Source organism: Lissotriton vulgaris, chromosome 11 (genome assembly GCF_964263255.1).
Source record: "Lissotriton vulgaris chromosome 11, aLisVul1.2, whole genome shotgun sequence".
NCBI lineage: Eukaryota > Metazoa > Chordata > Amphibia > Caudata > Salamandridae > Lissotriton > Lissotriton vulgaris.
Window position 1 is genome coordinate 733377283 of NC_141699.1, and position 20845 is coordinate 733398127.

General features: G+C 51.8%; 1 protein-coding gene across 1 annotated transcript in view; it reads right to left on the reverse strand.

Annotated features, from left to right (window-relative positions):
* Positions 1–20845, reverse strand: part of GIGYF2 (GRB10 interacting GYF protein 2) — a 1722773-nt gene that overhangs the window by 380170 nt on the left and 1321758 nt on the right. The window contains exon 17 of the mRNA XM_086942529.1: positions 9468–9575. Coding sequence (XP_086798655.1) covers positions 9468–9575 — 108 coding nt within the window. The remainder of the gene's footprint in view (positions 1–9467; positions 9576–20845) is intronic.

The window sequence follows — 20845 nt, forward strand, 5'->3', positions numbered from 1 at the left end:
ATTTTGCGTTCTCCCTTGTGGCAAACAGGTCCATCTCTGGATGACCCCACCTTTGGAAGTACGGCTGGAGTACTGATGGATGTATCTCCCACTCGTGCATCTGGTGGCTGTGCCTGCTGAGCAGGTCCGCCATCTGATTGTCCTTGCCTGGGAGATGCTCTGCCATGAGGAAGATGTTCCTCTGAATGGCCCACTTCCACATGCTCTGAGCCAGATGAGACAGCTGCGGAGAGTGTGTACCTCCCTGCTTTTGAATGTAGTACATTGCCGTCATGTTGTCTGTCCGGATCAACACGACCTTGTTGCACAGATTTACCTTGAATGCTTTCAGTGCCATGAAGATTGCCATCAGTTCCAGAACATTGATGTGCATCTTCCCCTGTTGTTGCGTCCATAGTCCCTGCACAGTGTATTGGAGTACATGCGCTCCCCATCCCTAGAGAGAAGCGTACGTCGTCAGGATAATCTGTGGCACAGGCTCCTGGAACGGTCAGCCCTTGCAAAGGTTTCGTGGATTCCACCAATGCAGAGAGTTGTATGCCCGACCGCTCACCAACACTAGGTCTTTCAACTGGTTGTGAGCCTGAGTCCACTGACGTGCCAAGCACTCCTGAAGAGGACGCATATGTAGTCTCGCATGCGGGACAATGGAGATGCAGGAGGCCATCATGCCCATCAACTGCATGAACACTCTTGCTGGAAGCGAGTGTTGAGGTCTGAATTTTTGGATCAGCGTTTGAATGCTGCCGACTCTTACTGAATTTGGCTGTGCTGTGGCCGCCAGAGTGTCTATGGTCGCCCCCAGATACTGCCGTATGTGGGCGGGCTGGAGGTGGGATTTTGGGTAATTCAGTGAGAATCCCAGATCGTGCAGGAGGTGAATGGTGTGAGACACGTGGTCGGCACACTGCTGGGCTGACTTCGCTTGGATGAGCCAGTCGTCCAGATAGGGGTAGACGTGGACGTTCTGCGGTCTCAGATGTGCCGCCACCGTCGCCAGGCACTTGGTGAACACCCTGGGTGCCGTGGTGATCCCAAAAGGCAAAACCCTGAACTGGTAGTGCTGGTTTTGGATGGTGAACCTGAGGTATTTTCTGTGTGAAGGATGCAGTGGAATGTGAAAGTACGCATTCTTCAAATCTAAAGTTGCGAGAAAGTCCCCTTGTTGGAGCAGCGGGAGCACCTGCTGCAGTGTTAGCATGTGGAAATGCTCCGACAGGATGTAGAAGTTGAGGGGCCTGAGATACAGGATGGGCCTGAGGGACCCGTCCTTCTTTGGAATCAGGAAGTACAGGGAGTAAACTCCTGTGCCTCTTTCCTGCATGGGCACGAGCTCTATTGCCCCTTTTTGCAGCATGACGTTGACCTCCTGCTGCAATAAGTGCAAGTGCTCGTCCGACATAGGACGGTGCCTTGGGGGTATGTTATGGGGAGTGGATGTTAACTCCAGACAATAACCAAATTGGATAAGCTTTCTGAACCACCTGTCCGTGGTGATGGACTTCCACACGGGCAGGAACTGCTGGAGTCTCCCCCCGACCGGTGTTGTGTGGTCGGGGGGCAGTGACACTGAGTCACTGTTTGTTGGCGGTAGAGGACCTGGAGCTGTTGTTGCCACGTCCTCTGCCCTTGGCGCTGTTGCCGCGGTAGCCACCATGACTCTTGCTGGCATAAGTAGTCTGGGTGTTGCTTTTGTAGAACTGCACGGATTGCGAAAGCTGACCCCTGGAGGTGCCTCTGGCATTGGAGCGACAAAAGGACCCACCCCGAAACTGCTGGGACTGCAAGGCACCCATGGATTTTGCAGTGTCAGTGTCCTTTTTCATTTTTTCTAGGGTGGTGTCAATATCCGGGCCAAACAGGTGATCAGGGTTGACTGTTTGGTTCAAGATGGTTGTTTGTATATCTGGCTTGAAACCAGAAATTCTTAGCCAGGCATGTCTCTGAAGCATAACACTGGTAATGGCGCGTGCAGCCGTATCAGCCGTGTCTAGAGCGCACTTTATGGAAGCGTTGGAGATTAGCTTCCCCTCCTGGATTAGCATCTCAGCCCCTTGCTTATTTTGATCAGGTAGATGTTGCAAAAGGGTCTCTAGGGTATCGTAGTGCGCCCTGTCGTAACGCGTTAGGAGCGCCTGTGTGTTTGAGATGCGCCAGATGTTAGCTGCCTGCGCTGCAACCCTCTTCCCCGAAGCCTCAAAGACCTTGGACTCTGTCTGGCGGAGGAGCATCACCCGTAGTCTGAGTGTTGGCCCTCTTCCTGGCATTCGAGACGACCAGGGAGTCCAGAGGCAACTGTCCTTTAATATAAGTTGGATCCGTGGGTGCCGCTTTGTACTTTTTGTCAATTCTCGGGTTGATGACTCTCGCCCTGGTGGGTTCTTTGAAGACCTCAGTAGCGTGCTTCAAAACGCCTTTTAGCATAGGCAGAGTTTTTACAGTCTTTTCAGACACAGAAAAGGTGTCAAAGAGGAAATCTACGTCCACAGGGTCAGCATGCAGCTGGACATTGTGATTGGCTGCTGCCCGCTCAATGAGGGCATTGAAAGCAGCAGAGTCTTCAGTTGGTGAAGTTTTAGCAGAGAAGAGCTGAGGGTCTTGTCCAGAATGTGGATCCCCAGGCTCGCCACCAGCAGACCAAGGCTCTGTGACATCCTCCGGGTCTGTGTAGACTGGATAGCTATATTCATCTTCGTCTTCATCGTCCCCATCGGAGTGAGTGGGCGAGACCTCGTGAACTTGTGGTGAAATGGTTCCACCAAAGCTGGGGCACCAGCAGAGTCCATTTTCCTCTTTAGGGGGATCTATTAAGACTCCAATTGGGGTTCAGGGGTGATTTTCCTCTTAAGAAGGGAAAGCCTGCCCGTTTCGGCGTCGATGAAATGTTCCTGACGCTCCTCTTTACCTTTTCGGGCACGCCGGCCCCTGGTTTAGCAGCGAAAGCCTTCGGCGCCGTCTTAGGCGGCAAGGTATAAAAGATCGGCGTGGACGCCTTCGCCGGTTTTTCAAGAGGCTTTGCAGGCGGGTGGTCCTTCGGCTCGGGAGCTGCGGTGCCATCCCGTTTGCGCTGCAGGGACTCCGTGACCTTCTTCGTGAACGCGGCCGATGGACGTGCCGGTTCGACGGAATCCTTCGAGGACGGCTTCGAAGTGGAGTCCTTCAAGGCCACCTTCGGAGTCGACACACTTGGCGCAGGCCCCTTGGCCTTGTCGTGTGGAAGCGGGACAGAGAGGGCCTTCGGGTCATCGGTCCGCTTCTTCGGGTCTGCATGAGACTTCTTGGAGTCGTCGACAGCCTTCTTGTGGTCGACCCAACCCTTGCCGGCGTTGATAGTTTTCGGCGCCGACGCTTTTGCCTTCGATGTGGTAGCCTTTGGCTCGGCCATCTTGGCTTGGCCCTTCGACTTGACGGCCATCTTAGGTGTCTTCGGCGCCGAGGTCTCCGAAGTCTTCGAGCCGACCAATGGCATGCGCACTTTCGGTTTCGATATGTGCCCTTGCGCAGCATCTGGCATCGAGACCGTAGGTTTCACTTTCGGTTTCTTCACCGGGAGCGACTCAGTACCAATGTTCATGGCCGGGCCTGCAGGCGGGGCCGAGGAACTCACATCAAGGTCTTGGGTAAGGCCCGAAGGCGATCCCTCGACCTGGGCCTTATCGGTTGACACGGCCCCAGAGTCAGTCAGAGGAAGCTCCTCGTCCGAGCTATCCTCCATGGCCCCTAGGGCCCCGTCATCGTCTCCTACCTCCTCGACGACTTCTTAGTTCTCGAAAGCCTCGGCCTCAGCGTCGTAGTCCTCCTCGACATCCGACGCGGGGTTAGATTCTGAGAAGTCCAGGATATCCTCATCCTCGACCTCCCCAGCATCGAAAACGTCCGTAGGTGCCGTAGCAGATTGCTGGGCCTCCAGGCGCGCAGCTCGACGGAGCTTGAGTGTCTTCTTGGACCGGAATCTCGAACAGGCCATACACTTGGCATCATCGTGGTCCGGCGACAGGCACTTGTTGCACACCGGGTGGACGTCGATGTGTGGGTACTTCGAGTAACACACCGGACATCTCTTGAATGGACTACGGTCCATGATGGATGGTCGATGAGTCTGGAGCGTCGACGAGGCCTTCCGCGCCGAAAGCACGCGGAAGTACAGATCTCAGCTCGGAGCCGAGGAAGGTGTTAAGCCGAACGCAAGACAATACCGACGCAAAACTAAAGACCTTTTGGTCTCGAGGAAAGTTTACTATTTCTTTATCGATTCCAACAAGAGGGAACCAAAGACAACCGAACCCAATGGCGGAAAAAAACAATCTGGGGATGGAGTCAATGCCCATGCGCACTGTAGTCCAGGGGAGGAGCCACCTATCTCGTGATACTTCGAAGACTCTTCCAGGACAACAATGTGCAATCATCCGGACCCAACACTAGGCGGCGATCTATGCACAGATATGAATTCAGCAGCCCACATGCCTCGAACCTGGATCTGCTCCTGGATGCCTAAAGAGAAACTTTCCCCCTGGTTCGCGGAGGAGCGAGTCCATCGTTCTCTTGCTCCCAAACCTCCGCCTGGTGCCCCTGCTCGTCCCATCATCCTTAGAATCTTCAACTTACGGGACAGGGAAACTATACTGGGGCGGCCAGGTAGCTGGGACCACTGCACTTCCAGAACACCAAAATCATGCTCTTTCCGGATTACTCCAGGGAGGTGTAAACACAACGCCGATCCTACGATGAAGTCAAACAAAAACTCAGGGCGATGGGCCTTCACTACGGGCTCCTCTTCCCGGCCTGGCTCAAAGTGATCTTCCAGGATAAGACATTCTTCTTTGACTCCCCCCAGGCCGCATTGACCTGGTTCACGGAGGAGAGGCCCCTCCTGCCGGGGGCGGCCCTTTCTCCTGCCCGGAGGGCTCCGAAGCAGCCGAGGCAGGTCGCTCCGAAGCCCCAGCGGCGCTGGACCGATTCCCGGAGGCGAGGCAGCTGCCGGGGAACGGGGGTTTCCCGGTCGCCGGAGGCGCAGACCCGGCGCTCGCCAGTCCAGACCCAGAGGAGGGGATCCGCCTCCCCCACCTGGATTCCTCCTTGATCGACCTGGGCAGCGTACCCGGGCCCAGTGAAACTCTGCGACGAGCCATGTCAGACGCGGACCTGTCTGGGAGCCCTGTGATCCGTGGATCTGGTGTGGATGATGGGACATGATCGACACCACTTGCAACACCCGAGGTTCCACCTTCAGGTTTTATATCATTGTGCATGCTCCTGACCTCGCAAACATGTTTCTACCGGGCTCTAGTGTCTGGTCTGGTGGGGTATTGACCTTTAGTGCAGTCCGGGATTGATGCATTCTATTCGTCACATGACTGTCATTCTTTGCCTTTAGCTATTAGCATTTCATCTGAATACATGGAGGGGTCCAACTCAGCCATGTCCTGCACTTGTTGTTGCTAACCATTTTAATTTAGCTGTTTGCCTCCTTGTGGGGTGCTGGTGCTTTAGCATTATTTAGGGCGACAGATGCTTCCCTTTTCGAAGTGTAGGGTGTGGGGGGGGGGGGGCTGGGAGTTGATGGGCGAGGGAGGGGTCTCCTACCGTTGTCTGCCAAAAGTTTGTTATATTTAGCCGCCTACGGGCCGCTGCGTTTCGTTAATTGGTAGCCGCCCATTCTTTCATGCTTCCACAGTCGACATACACATCGTTACTTTCTCTAACTTTGTCTTTAGGCCCCGGGTCTAGGTGGGGATTCCCCGTGGACCAAACACGGTCCCCCGCATGCATCCGCACCTTTCATGTCTCACCTCTCTACATGTCCTACACTTTCAACAGACCTCTCCACATCCTCTCCTGGAATGTAAATGGTCTTCTCGACCGAATTAAGCACACAGATGTACTTCGTGCCACCACTGCCACATGCCTGACGTTCTGCTTCTCCAGGAGACGCACCTTCTGGGCTTACAATGCAACTTCCAAGCCCGATACAGGTTTGACCGGGTCTGCCACTCCGGTGTTGCCCGGGGTTCCCGGGGGTTGGCCATTTTACTCAGAAAGGGGCTCCCCTTTACCTTGGCTAAAGCCGACTGATGCGCAGGGAATGTACGTGGCTCTGTCGGGGACGATTGAGGGATACCCCATGAACCTCTTGTGCACTTCCCCCAGCGCTCCTGGCATCCACCCTTCGGCGCCTCGCACTAGTGATTTCCTCTTTTCCTCAGGGCCTCACTGTAGTCGGGGGTGACTTTAACGCCGTCTTGCAGTCCTCTCGAGATGCGACGGGCACCCCGTCGGCGCATCAGTTGGACTCTGAAGAGCCTCTCCGGCTGGTCTTCGGCTGTGGGCCTCTGTGACATCTGGAGTGTGTGAAACCCCCGTAGGGAGCATTACACCCACACATTGGCCGATCACCATACCCACTCCCGTATAGACCTTGCCCTAATGCCCGCCACGGATTGCCAACTGGTATCTGGGGCGGATATATTGCCCAGAGAGGTCTCAAACCACTCCCCTATCTCTCTCCGTATTGGGTCCTCCGTTGCGGGCCAGAGGGCGACCTGGCGACTGAACGCCTGGTTCCTGCAGGACTCTACGCTGGTGGAGTCCCTCAGCCAGGAACTACGTCACTACTTCTCCATTAATATGGGATCTGTTCCTTCACAGGGGACGTTATGGGAGGCCGGCAAGGTGGTTGTTCGGGGTGTGGCCAGAGGACTGGTCCACGCGAAACGCGTGGAACAGGCCGCCCAGCTGGTGCAACTGGAGTCCCGGGCTGTACAGCTGGAATGTGTCCAACTGACCAATGGTGGTGATGACTCCTCTAGACAACTAGCATTGGTCCGTGAAGAAATTCAGCAGATCTCCCTGGAGTCCGCTAAAATGCTCTGGCGCTCCTCTGTGGTACGTATTTATGGATGGGGGGACAAAACTGGCAAACTTCTTCACAACCTAGTGTTCTACTGCAGAGCTAACTATCATCCCGGAGATCCGGACAGCCACAGGGTCCCGTCAGGTGACGTAGTTGGCCATTGAGCAAACTTTTGCGAGCTATTATGCGTCCTTATACGCCGCTCGCCCTCCCGGCGCCTCGCTGGCTGGACTGTTGGAGGAGACCGATACCCAGCTGCCATGTCTCCCCCCGGAAACTGCTGATACCTTGGACAACCCTTTCACCCCGGAAGAAATTCACAGGGCAATCTCCCTGTTGAACCCAGGCAGGACGCCTGAACCTGACTGGTTCCCCCAGGAGTACTACCAATTGGTGGAGCTCTTCCGCCACATAGCTGAGGAGGGGTCCTTCCCGTCTGAATCCGATGTGTCTACCATTGTGGTCATTCCGAAGACGCAGATGCCCTCCCTGGACTGCTCGGACTACCGCCCAATCTCGCTGATCAACACGGAGATCAAGATCTTCGCTACTGTGTTAGCTCAGAGACTCCGCCCCCTCCTGCAAGACTTGGTCCATCCTGACCAATGTGGGTTTATGCCCGCCAGGGGCACCCGTCACTGTATTCGCCGCCTCCACCAGGCAATGGCCCACAGTCATCGGCTGTCCCCGTATCTGGCGTTGCTTCTCGTCGACTTCGAGAAAGACTTTGACACGGTGGACTGAAGGTACCTGGAGGATGTACTGGAGAGGATGGGCTCCGAGGGCTCGCGTCCTCATTAATGGTGAGCTTTCCGAACCATTCCTGATCCGGAGAGGAACCCGTCAGGGTTGCCCGCTCTCACCGCTCCTATTTGCGCTGGTGATGGAGCCCCTGGCGGCGCTGGTCCGTCAGGACCCTCTCATCCGGGGTTGGGCCTGGGATCTGAGCCAGGCCGATAAGATTGCTCTCTATGCAGATGACGTTCTGTTCTACCTGGCGGATCCGGACCACTCCGGCCCTAGATGCTGCAGGCCCTTCTCGGCGTTTGAGCGGGTCTCGGGGCTCCGACTTAACCCTGCGTAATCAACCTTGGTCCCTCTACACCCCTCTCTGGCGTGTTTTGATTGGCAGGCGTTGATTCTCCTCCGGAGGCAATCATTCAAATACCTGGGCGTGTGGGTCACCCTCCTGCCCGAGCTTGAATGGGCCCTAAACGTTGCTCCCCTGGTCGCTCAGAATAAGGCAGACCTCAAGAACTGGCAGTCCCTCCCCCTTAACCGACTGAGCAGGAGCGCACTTTATAAAATGAGGATTCTTCCCCGCTTCCTTTACATTTTGCAGAATATCACGATCCACCTCCCAGGTAGCTGGTTCCGGGAACTGGATGGCACACTCACCCGGTTTCTGTGGGGGGGCGGGCGGTCGCGAATGTCCCTGGCACACTGTTGTATTCCCCCCTTTGACGGAGGTATGGGAATTACTAATCTCCACCTCTACTACTTGGCCACGAGACTCATCGTGATCCACGACTGGTTTGCAGGTGGCTGGTCCAACCCAGCTTACGGGGTGGAGCTCAGGACCATGGACTTTGCACAGATTCAGGGGTTCCTATACGGCTGCCCAGTGCCACAGGCCCTGCCCCCAGTCACTAGGACTGTAGTCAAGGCCTGGCGTACAGCCCTCCGTCTTGTGCAACGGGACCGGAGGCTTACTAGACAGACGCCGTTATGGAATGGAGCCTGGGTGAGGAGGGGGTGCATTGGTGTGGGGTACAGGAGGAATCTCTTCGATGCCCGGGATTGTCTGGAACTATTCGGTAAAGTGTGGGGCAAATGGTTCGGTTTAATACCGCTGTGAAGGCCCAAGTCTTATTACGCAATTGCGTTGTTTGGGGATTACCGCACCCACTCGGGGGGCCTCCTTCACCTTTGTCGATATCTATGAAGAGATGTGTTTTAACTGTGATGTCTGATATGCTACCAATGAATTTGCTTGTTCTTAAAATTTCACTAAAATGGATTATCAAAAAGAAAAAGACATTTGCAACTAGATGCCTCTATTAGATAAAAAAAAATCAAAATATTTTATTGATGTCAGCAGTGGAAAGATACAAATCATCCATTCAATATGATGGGGAGGCAGCAATACTCCAATGACAAACCAAAAACAAGAATAGGTGGAAAAGCCATCAAATAAGGAGCATCAAACTGTCAAAGAAGTAAACCACCCAGTCATGTGCTTTGGGCTAAACCAAATCCCACTCTTCATATAATAATATGCATAACATATCTTGGACAAAACTCAGCTAAAGCAGTCTGTAATTGTGACCTACAAACATTTTTTTTACAAATAAATAATTGTGCACCAGTGTGCTATGGTAGAGTTTTGGAATAATGTCCCTGACAGAGAGTTATATAAAGGCTTTACGCATAAATATGCTGCCCAAGAACAATATACCACTTGCATAAGTAAAACAATCCAATTCGATAACTGTACCCACTAATGTGAATCATTTTCTCTTATTTAAGTGATGATTAAGTGAGTGTGACTTGGGTACTCTAGCACTCCTTCAAGAAACAAACTGTAAATAATAGCTTGTCGTTTGTTACGGCTTACCTCATCTTTAGAGTCTGGAACTGCTGCAGAAGAACAGCTAACTGTTGCTGCTGCTGTGAAGAAAGGGCTGTCTTCTGCTGCTCTGCCAACAGCTGGGCATAACGCTGTCTACAGGGGGAGAAATCCTGTCAGTTAAGCAAGCATTCATACCTAACTTTATGCAAACGAAATATCGGCCTTTAACTATGTTTCAGCCAACCCAGATGGAGGTAAATAACAGACCAAATAAACACTCTCTGTTATGCTATCTAATAAATCACCACGTTTATGCTGAAATAGCAGGATTCTCCAGCCCTCAACACACTAACATTACCATTAAACCTTTACTATGCCGTAACTGTTTATATAATCAATCACTATAGTTTGTCTATATATTAAAATTGCTAACACTCAGGCTAATTCTAGACCTTAAATACTGGTTTATCACCTCACACCCAAAACTAAATCCCCAGTCCAAGCAACAACCATTCCAATCACATAAAAGATAAATTATAGAAGTAACAAATTTCCATATTAAAACCAAATTCACCTCCATAAAATAATCAGGACACTACACAAACCCACATCCAACATCTACAGAAGTATCCCATTAAACAAACCTGCAGATCAAACTTAACAGTAATACCACAAGAAGAACTCAGATCTACTAACATACATCAAATGCCACAATCTCACAGTCATCCTACAATCACCTTGCTACTCAAACCCACAGTAGCAATGGACATGCACAGATTTTCTGAATGTTAGTATTGCCACATATTTGTACTTGACTCTGTTTTATTTGTGGAATAGATGTACTCTTAGGTAAAGTGCCAAAATTAAGTTAATTTCTGCTCACATTTCTATGCAAGTCCAGGATGAATTTTGGTAGGTACTTAAGGTGGGGCCTTAACACCACCTTCCTTCTTTGAAATGTTACACCTGTAGCTCGCTGACAATGCATGCTGATGTCTGGAAGGCAAACTGCCATATTTTAAGACATGCAGCCAAAGAATGTGAAACTTGTGTTAAACAGTTAGATCTGTCCATGCAAAATCCAATCACCCTTGACCTTCCAGGTAGGTCGCCCCCCCGCAGCAGCTCCCAATCCTGGGTGCTATTTTTCCTCGCCATCCTCCCCCGTGCCCACTGCTCACTTTCCCGCTGCTGTTGCCCCTACGGCCCCTCCCCACGCGCCCATTCGTTATCCCCTGCCTCACGCCTTCCAGCTGCTCCTCCCTCCCAGCTCCCCTTAAAATGGCAGTAGCTGCACTGCCGAGCAGTGGACGCACGCCGCTGGCGCGCCTAAGGCAAGCCTGTCTGCACCCGTCCGCTCCTGGACCACGCCTAGAGCCAGAACCCCTGGACCCCGTGAACGCCACAACACCAGACTTCAGTACGACGCCAGCAGCCTCCACGCACTCAACGCAGGCCAAAACCACACCTGCTTCCAGGCCACCCCGAAACGGACCCATGGACCCTTCTCCTGCCGCACCTGCAGCTTCACCTGCGACAGAACCACCAAATCTCCAAGGACTGGGCCCAACCACCTCCGCTGCATACTCCTCAACACCCGCTCTGCACGCAAACACGCCGTCGAGCTCTGGGATGTGCTCGACACCTCCGCTCCAGAGAAGACCTTCCTGACCGAGACCTGGTGGAACGACTCCTCGGCACCCGCACCGCCATAGCCATCCCGGACGGCTACAAGATCACCAGTCCACCCTCAAGGCCGCCACCCACACAGACGACACCGACAACACCGCCGACACCCACACTTCCGGATCCACACTGACTCGAACACCACCCTCAGAGGAACACTCATCTACAGACCCCCCGGACCCCGGGCTCAGTTCAGCGACTCCATCGCCGACCTCGCCAGCACCCACGCACTCGCCTCCACGGACTACATCCTCTTCCGGGACCTGAACTTTCACCTCGAGAACGACGCCAACTCCACCACCCTGATCGACAACCTCGCCAACCTCGGCCTCAAACAACTCGTCACAACACCCACCCACGCCGCCGGCCACACACTGGACCCAGTCTTCTCCACAGGCACCCACATTGCCTTCAACCACACCACCAAACTCCACTGGATAGGCCACCGCTGCATTCATTTCACCTTCAAGAAACCAACCACGCACCACCGCACCCAACAGCTGCCTCGCCGCTGCTGGAGCAAAGTCACCGAAGACTGGCTGATAACCCACCCTCGCCCAGAACCCACCCACCGACCCCACCAACCCAGACACCGCAGCCCGCAACCTCAGACAGTGGATCGACAACTGCACCAACACCTTTGCCCCACTCAAGAAACCCTCCAACAGCCACGCCAGCTTCAGAGCCACCTGGTTCACCGACGAGCTCCAGACATCCAAACGCGCATGCCGGAAACGGGAGAAAATACGGCTCCATGAACACACAACTGAACCATGCAGCCCACAAGGACGCCACCCGCAGACATCACCACCATATCAGATTAGCCAAGAGATCCTCCTTCAAAGACCTTATGGACAACAACGCACACGGCAGCAAAGAACTCTTCAGCATCGGAAAGGAACTCTCCAAGCCCAGCGCCAACACATCCCACCCTCACAAGAACTGTGCGACTCACTAGCCATCTTCTTCCACAGCAAGATCGCTGACATCCACAACAACTTTAACACCACAACCGCCCGACTACGCCAGACTCCTCCTCCCCTGTGAACACCACCAGCGCCATCCGCCTGACATCCTGGTCCAACGTCAACGACGACGAGACACGCAAGGTCATGAACTCCATCCACTCAGGATCTCTGTCAGACCCGTGCCAGACCACATATTCAACAAAGCAGATGCAGCCATCGCACCCCAACTAAGGAAGGTCATAAACATCTCCTTCGAAATAGCGACATTCCCGGAAAGCTGGAAGCACGTCGAAATCAACGCCCTCCTCAAGGAGCCCAAGAAGGACCCCAAGGATCTCAAGAACTTCCAGCCCATCTCCCTGCTCCCAGCAAAGGTAATCGGCCCGCCACCTGGAAGACAACATCATCTTGGACCCGTCCAAGTCCGGATTCAGACGAAACCACAGCACCAAGACAGCCCTAATCGCCGGCACAGACGACATTAGGCGCCAACTAGACAATGGCGAAACATCAGCCCTCATCCTCCTGGACCTGTCGGCCGCCTTCGACGCAGTCTGCCATCGCACTCTAAAGACACGCCTCCTAGAAGCCGGAATCCAAGAGAAGGCCCTTGACTGGACCACGTCCTTCCTCTCCGGCAGAACCCAGAGCGTCCGCCTCGCACCCTTCCGATCCGAAGCCACCAACATCATCTGCGGCGTCCCCCAGGGCTCATCCCTCAGCCCGACGCTGTTCAACATCTGCATGGCCTCCCTCGCACAAGTGGCCCGCCATCACGACCTCAACATCATCTCCTACGCTGACAACACCCAGCTCATCCTCTCCCACAGCAAGGACCCACACACCACCAAAACCAACCTCCACGAGGGAATGAAGGCCGTCGCCGACAGGATGAGGAGCAACCGTCTGAAGCTGAACTCGGACAAGACGGAGGTACTCATCCTCGGACCCACCCCCTCAGCCTGGGACGTCTACTGGTGGCAGACCACACTAGGAACAGCACCAACACCCACCGACCATGCACGCAACCTAGGATTCATAGTCGACTCCTCCCTCTCCATGGCTAAGCAGGTCAACGCCGTCTTCTCCTCCTGCTACAACACCCTCCGCATGCTCCGCAGGATCTACAAGTGGATCCCGACCGAAACAAGAAGAACAGTGACACAGGCCCTCGTCAGCAGCAGACTGGACTACGGTAACCCACTCTATGCAGGAATCCCAGTCAAACACCTATGACTACTACAACGCATCCAAAACGCCTCCGCCCGACTGATCGTCAACGTCCCCTGCCGCAGCCATATCACCCCCCACCTGAAAGACCTACACTGGCTCCCCGTCGACAAGAGGATCACCTTCAAGCTCCTCACCCACGCACACAAAGAACTCCACAACGCCGGACCAGCCTACCTTAACAGCAGACTCAGCTTCTACACCCCCACCCGCCAGCCTCGCCCTCGCCGCTGTCCCCCGCATCCAACGAACGACCTCCGGCGGCAGATCCTTCTCCTATCTCGCCGCCAAGACCTGGAACACCCTCCCTACCCACATACGGCAGACCCATGCCTTCAGAAGACTCCTCAAGACCTGGCTCTTCGAGCAGTAACAGCAACCCCCCCCCCCCCCCCCCCCCCCCCTCAGCACCTTGAGACCCCGTGTAAGTAGCGCGCTCTACAAGTACTCTGATTGATTGAATTACCAAGAATGTTTTTGTCACACTGGTAGGAAAGTATCTTTCAACCCTCCCAATACAGATTCAAGCTGCAATAACACTATGGACACTGTACTACTATCACAGGCCCTTAGGTCTACAATCAAAGCACCTTTACATTGGATGAAGCCTGACACTGGTAGGGCAAACGTAAAACAAATGTCAATTGACATATGGGCTTTTGACTTTCTAGATCAGAATGTAACTCATCCATTATGTTCCATTCATGTCCCACCCACAAGCCAAACATTGTTATTCTAGCAGTCCAGAGGGATTTTAAGCTAAGACTTTTATTATGCCAGGTTTCTTTGGTTAAAATTGGGAAACTTCGGCCAAATTCACAAAGGCCCAAATATTCTCATTTCAGCTGAAGATGCTGTCGTACGGCTTGTACCTCACTGGTAAACCTGTGCGTTTGTCAGACAATATAAACATCAGATTTGTGCCAGACTGATTCCATGCACAACCTCAGGATATGTTGCCTATCTCCCTACTAGGCCACAATGCATCATCTGGACCCCTAACCTTACAAGGCACCAAATGTGTGTGCCACCTGACATCATGACAACCCAAATCCCCCACGGAAATCGTGTTAACAGATTTAGAACCCTTTCATTTGGACTCTCATGCATACCCAAAGAAATACACAGGAAATACTCAGGAAGGCGTTTCAATGTTTATTAAAGCATAGTGATTCACCTCAATAAAATAATCAGGATACTACACAAACCCACATCTACAAAATTATCTCATTAAAGAAACCTGCAGATCAAAGTTAACAGTAATACCACAAGAACAACTCAAATCCACTAACGTACATCTAATGCCCCAATCTCACATTCATCCTACAATCACCTTGCTACTCAAACTCACAGTAGCAAAGGACTTGCACTGGTTTTCTGAATGTTAGTGTTGCAACATATTTCTAATTTACTCGGGCAATGTGCCAAAATTAAGTTAATTTCTGATCACATTTATATGCAAGTCCATGATGAACTTTGGTAGGTACTCAAGGTGGGGCTTAACACTACCTTCCTTCTTTGAAATGTTACACCTGTAGCTCACTGACAATGCGTGCTGATATGTGGGAGGCCAACTACCATATTTTAAGACATGCAGTCAAAGAATGTAACACTTGTTTGAAACAGTTAGATATGTCCACGCAAAATCCAATTACCAAGAAGGTTTTTGTCACAGTGGCAGGAAAGTGAATTTCACCCCTACCAATAACGATTCAAGTTGCAATAACACTATGGTAACTGTACTTCTCTAAGAGGGAATAAATGAAAGGATATAAGTACTCTGTACAGTGTACTCCTAACTAGCACTCCCCAACCTGTTCTTGCCTAGGGAGGGTGATCTGCCAAATCCCCGCCAGGGTGGTCTGATTCCCCATTACCGGAGGGTGTCATCAGGCTGCCCATATTGATGTAGGGCAGGACATTCCTTGTGTTGGTACACAGAAATCAGCTGAACTGGAATTCCAAAATGTGGTAACCTCGCAGGGTCAGCTGAGCGCTCCTCTGTCTAAACAAGGAAGTGGTTCTGAATATATAACAATAGAACCCATTTGGCCATATCGCAAACCCTGTCAGGCCGCAATTGTTACTTCTAGTTGGATAGCGTTCTCGCCTACCGGACAATAACCAATAACTTTTGTGCAGTGAACTTTATCCCTTTTACTTCATGTTCAAGGTATCATGATAGTGTGCCTATGAAGTGAAAATATAAGCAATGCTGATTCAGAGAATGTTATCCTACATGGTCTTGCACGCAAATTATGTTAAAATTCATTGTGTGTAAAAGATAAGGTAACTTAAGAAATGTGAGCATGTAAACGGCAGCGTTTTTAACTGGGTCTATCCTGACCATCTGACCATGTGACACTCCTTGGACATAAATCGGTGAAAGATATTCCTAGAGACAAATGCTAAAATAGAAGGGACAAGAACTATGCAATGCTACTAAAATCTAAAAAGCATTACGCTTTTTTAATAGTAAAGAGCATAACGAATCCTTGACTTAAAATCATTAAAAAAGATTAAAAGCTGTTAAATCAAATTTAAAAAGCAATTTAACATAAAAGAAAGACACATTAAAAGAGTTACACAGCTTGAAACTTCCAGACTGTTTATGTATTCTGAGAGGTAGATGAAACATTGCTGGTCCCAGCCTCCGCAGATGATGGCTCCAAAGGCACCCAACTCATACTTCTAGAGCTTAAGTGGCAGTAATCCTTATATAATACACATCCTGTGTAAAGAATGATCTACTCTTATGGATACCAAACCTTTGTCCTCATGTTTTCCTTCTTTTATTCAATTTTTCTTAGTTTAATGAAGTGCCCTAATCACCCGCCTTCATACAGAGTTTACTCTTCTTGTGAACCAATGGAGACCATTCCATGATCTATCTATTCCTGGATTACACCTTTGCCACCGGAACTGTTGACTACTTACATTCTCAAAAGGTGGGGTCATATCGTGATCTATGGTGCTATGCTGTTCTGGCATCTTCCGTAGTATCGTTTTCTCTTCCTCACTGACTTTACTAAGATCCTTCCACAAGTTTACCCATGGGGGTTTTCTCAGGTATTTCTAATACACCTTACTAGATTGCATGTTGCAAATAGAAGCACAAGTTACTTACCTTCGGTAACAATATATCTGTAAGAAACAGTAGTTAGTGTTAGATTCCTTACCATAGAATATCCCCGGAAAGTTTTGCGTAGCAGTACCCCTGCGCGTCCGTAGGCGTCGTCTGCGGTTCCGCGTCCGTCGTCGGCGTCGTTGGCACCGGGATGACGCCGCCCTCGCGCACTGACGTCAGTTCTTATACACAGCTTTTCCGCGCCAGGAACACAGAGCCATGATAAAAACCGCCACTGGTGCCATAAAACTAGGGACCTCAAAGGGATGTCCCTTAACCCTAGATATCGGTTCGCAGAACAGGGAGGATGGGTGGGGCGGTAAGGAATCTAACACTAACTACTGTTTCTTACAGCTATATCGTTACCGAAGGTAAGTAACTTGTGCATTTGAAAGAAACAGGTTAGTGTTAGATTCCTTACCTTAGAATAGATACCCAAGCAATCCCAACCCCGGTGGTGGGTCTGCGGACCAATGATCACACCAGAAAGTCCTGGAGGACAGAACGGCCGAAAAAGTCATCTCTCCGGACCTGGCTGTCCAGGCAGTAGTGTCTAGCAAACGTGTGCAGCGAAGCCCACGTAGCTGCCTGACAGATTTCCTGCAAGGGGACTTCCCGCTCCAGGGCAGTAGTTGCCGCCGTGGCCCGAGTGGAATGGGCACGCAGCCCCACGGGAGGCTCCTTTTTAGCCAGTGAACAACAAGCCTTGATGCACAAAACGACCCATCGAGAAATGGTCCGTTTGTGCACCGCCTGCCCCTTCTTAGCGCCCACGTAACCAACAAAGAGCTGGTCGTCCACCCGGAACTGGCGTGTGCGGTTCAGATAGAATGAGCGCGCACGTTTTGGGTCCAGACGGTGGAGCCGCTCTTCCTCTTTCGAGGGACGTGGAGGCGGAAAGAAGGCGGGCAAGGTGATGGGCTGCCCGATGTGAAAGGCTGTGACTACTTTGGGCAGGAAAGAGGGACGCGTTCTCAAGACAACTTTGTCTGGATGGACAGAGAGAAAAGGAGGTTGAGAAGATAGAGCCTGGAGCTCACTCACTCTCCTGGCAGAGGTGATGGCAACCAGGAATGCAGTCTTAAGAGTTAGAATAAGAAGACAAGTGTGAAGTGGCTTGAAAGGAGCGCACATCAAATATGTCAGAACAAGGTTCAAGTCCCACTGAGGCATCACAAAAGGACTAGGAGGAAACATGTGAGAGATGCCCTTCAAGAATCTATTTACAACAGGGGACTTCAAAAGAGAAGGCTGATCAGAAAGCCTTAAGAAGGCTGAGATGGCAGAGAAGTAGCCTTTGATAGTGCCCAGAGGAGAGCCCTGCTGGGCAAGAGAAAGAAGAAAGAGGAGAACCTCTGAAAGGGGGGCAGAAAGGAGATCCACAGCCTTTGCTGTGCACCATGCCACAAATTTAGGTAGGGGAAGACAGACCCCTAACCTGCGCAGATGGCCTGTGACCACCCCCATCACTTTGTGAGCAACCGTGGGGCGCTGGTAAGGCCCAAGGGGAGCACGGTAAATTGAAAGTGTTCGTGGCCTACTGTGAACCGAAGGTAACGCCGGTGGGCCGGCAGGACGGGGATATGAAAATATGCGTCCTGCAAGTCCAACGCTACCATCCAGTCTCCGGGGTCCAGGGCAGCTAAGACCTGAGCCAGAGTCAGCATCTTGAACTTCTCCTGTCCGAGGAAGCCGTTGACGTTCCGTAGGTCCAAGATAGGGCGTAGGCCCCATTTGCCCTTCTTGGGTACCAGAAAGTAGTGGGAGTAACAACCAGACCCTACTTCCGACCCAGGAACGCGCTCGATGACCCCCTTGGCCAAGAGGGCCGTGACTTCCTCTAGCAGAAGTTGCAAGTGAGCCCCCGACACGAGGTGGAATTGCGGTGGCATGGCTGGAGGGGTCGCCTCGAAGGTGAGGGAGTAGCCCCTTCGGACGATTTGCAGCACCCACCTGTCCGATGTGACAGTGCGCCAGTGGAAGAGGTGATGGCGAACCCTGCCCCCCACTGGCGTCACATGGGCCTGAAAGCACGGACTAGGAGGGTTTTGAGGCAGGTGCTGCGGGGGAAGGTGTGGACTGGCCTCGCCGTGGTCCCCGACTGCCACTACGGCGGTTTCCACGGCCGCCGCCATGCTGTTGAGCGTTCTGCAGCGCCTGGCTGGCGGCACATGTGGGGGCCCCCCTTCCTTGGCCACGAAAGGAGTGAAAGGTACCCGTTTGCTGGCGTGGGGCCGAGAGGCCCAAGGACTTGGCCGTAGCCCTGGAGTCCTTAAAACGCTCCAGCGCATTGTGAGAAGTTGGCCTGATATACGATGCTCACTAGTTCTAGTGATCACCTTGTATCAGTCCAAACAACCCTTATGGTGATTGGTTGTAAGTCAACCTTATAGACCAGCTATCCTAATGGTAGCATGGACAAAGCAGTCTTAGGCTAAACTCTTTTGGCATGTGAAGCCAGCTGTTTTACCACATATAACCCCTTGAATACCAGATGAAAGGACACCACACAGGTGTTATGAAAATAAACAATATATTTATTAATAACAAACACCTCTGAACTCTTTATGAGGTCAGAGGGCTAAGCACATGACAAGACTCTTAGGAAAAATATGTTTAAGTTGCACAAATTCAATGTTGCCCTAGGGGCACGTCAAACCATATACTAAACAAGTGGTATAAGGAAATCGATAGAAGGAATGGAGCTGTCCAGAGGCTGTAGGATCGCTGGGACTACACTACCCTAACCTTAGGTAAGTGGCAGGAGACCCACAGGACGCGTGTACAGAGTGTGAACTCACACAGGGGATGCGTAACAAAGTCAATGGACAGTACAATTTACGAAAAAGGTGAGTACGGACAGTTCTGACTAGTTAGGACTAAAACGACTGGAAATCTGGACATTAGGAGAGTTAATCTACCCTTGAGCACCAAAATGCTCTTATTACCTCACCCACGGGCTGCGGGTGCATAGGTGTCAAAGTGTGTCGGGTTTCCGCGTTGAAGTCTATGGAGCCTTGAAGAAAGATGCTGCAGGCGACCAGGAGGAAGCTGTTCGGAGTGATCCAAGGGGGGGGGAATCAAGGAAGATGAAGACCTGAAAGCAGAGGGGAAAATGTTCAAAGTCACTATCCAGTGACTGGAGTGGAACCAGGAAGGAACCAGATGCTGTTGTCGCGATCAGGTGAAGAGTAGAAGCTTGACTCTGCAGCCACGTGGACCAGGTGGTGTCTTCGACGACCAGGATGGAGACACGAGCTGTCCCACGCAGGCTCTCGCTGTCGGCGGTGTTTGTTCCGGATTCGGCGTCAAAGGGCCTTGGCAAAGGCAACCCACACGGTGAGTGGAAAAGGCGCCTGGTGCGGACCAGGAGGGTCTGGGGTGCTCCTCCTTTGTGGGAAGCAAGGGCCAGTCTGGAGCAACCAGATTAGCGGTGTAGATGTCGTGGATCGTCGTCTAGGAGGTCACTAGCCAGCCGGCGAGTGACCAGACAACCCTGTAGGCCTGAGCCTCTTTCTCATGGACTAAAGGAGTCTGTCTGTACTTGCACAAGTTATTGTGACTCACAGAGAAGGACATACCTGTGCCTCCATCACAGATCAAAACAGCGTGAGTTGGTACTCTGACTAGACCAGAGTCCATCTCAGTTCCCAGGGTTAACCCTACTACTCCCTTCTGTTGAGAATCACCACTTGGAGCTGAACTAGGGGGAACAGTTGCCTTAGGGGCAATGGTGGCTGGAGCTGTCTCCTTCTTGGCACATTCACTGGTCCAATGAGTATTAACTTTACAAATATTGCCCCAAGGTTCTTTGGACCTACTTTCTTTTTGGATTGTTGGGGACCACCACCAGTAGAAGCTTTTTGGGGACCTTGAGAAGACTTCTGGTCTTTTGCTTTCTCCCCACCCTTTTGGTCTTGCTTCTTCTGGTAACCACCCTGGTTCTGACCCATTTGTCTGCCCTCTTACCCAATTCTTGGGGAGAAGTCAAATCACAGTCAACCAAGTGCTGATGCAATAACTGGTTCTGACAATGATTAAGAATCTGTTCTCTCATTATAAGGTTATACAATCCTGTATAGTCACTTACTTTACTGCCCAGTAACCAGCATTACAGAGCCTTAGTATCACAATCTACAAAGTCAGTCCAGTCCGGAGTCTGTGTCTTCTGGGTATCTCTGAACAGCAACCAATACAGCTCAGTCATTAGGCCAAACCCATCTATTAGAGCACTCTTCAGGACATTGTAATCCTCAGCATACTCTTCTCTGACAGTGAGGAGCTTATCTCTACCTTTGTCTGCAAAGGAGAGCCACACGATTGCTGCCCACTGACTCTGGGGTACCTGCTGTACTTTCCAGGCCCTCTCCAAAGCAGTTATCCACTTGTGGATGTCATCCCCAGTCTGATAG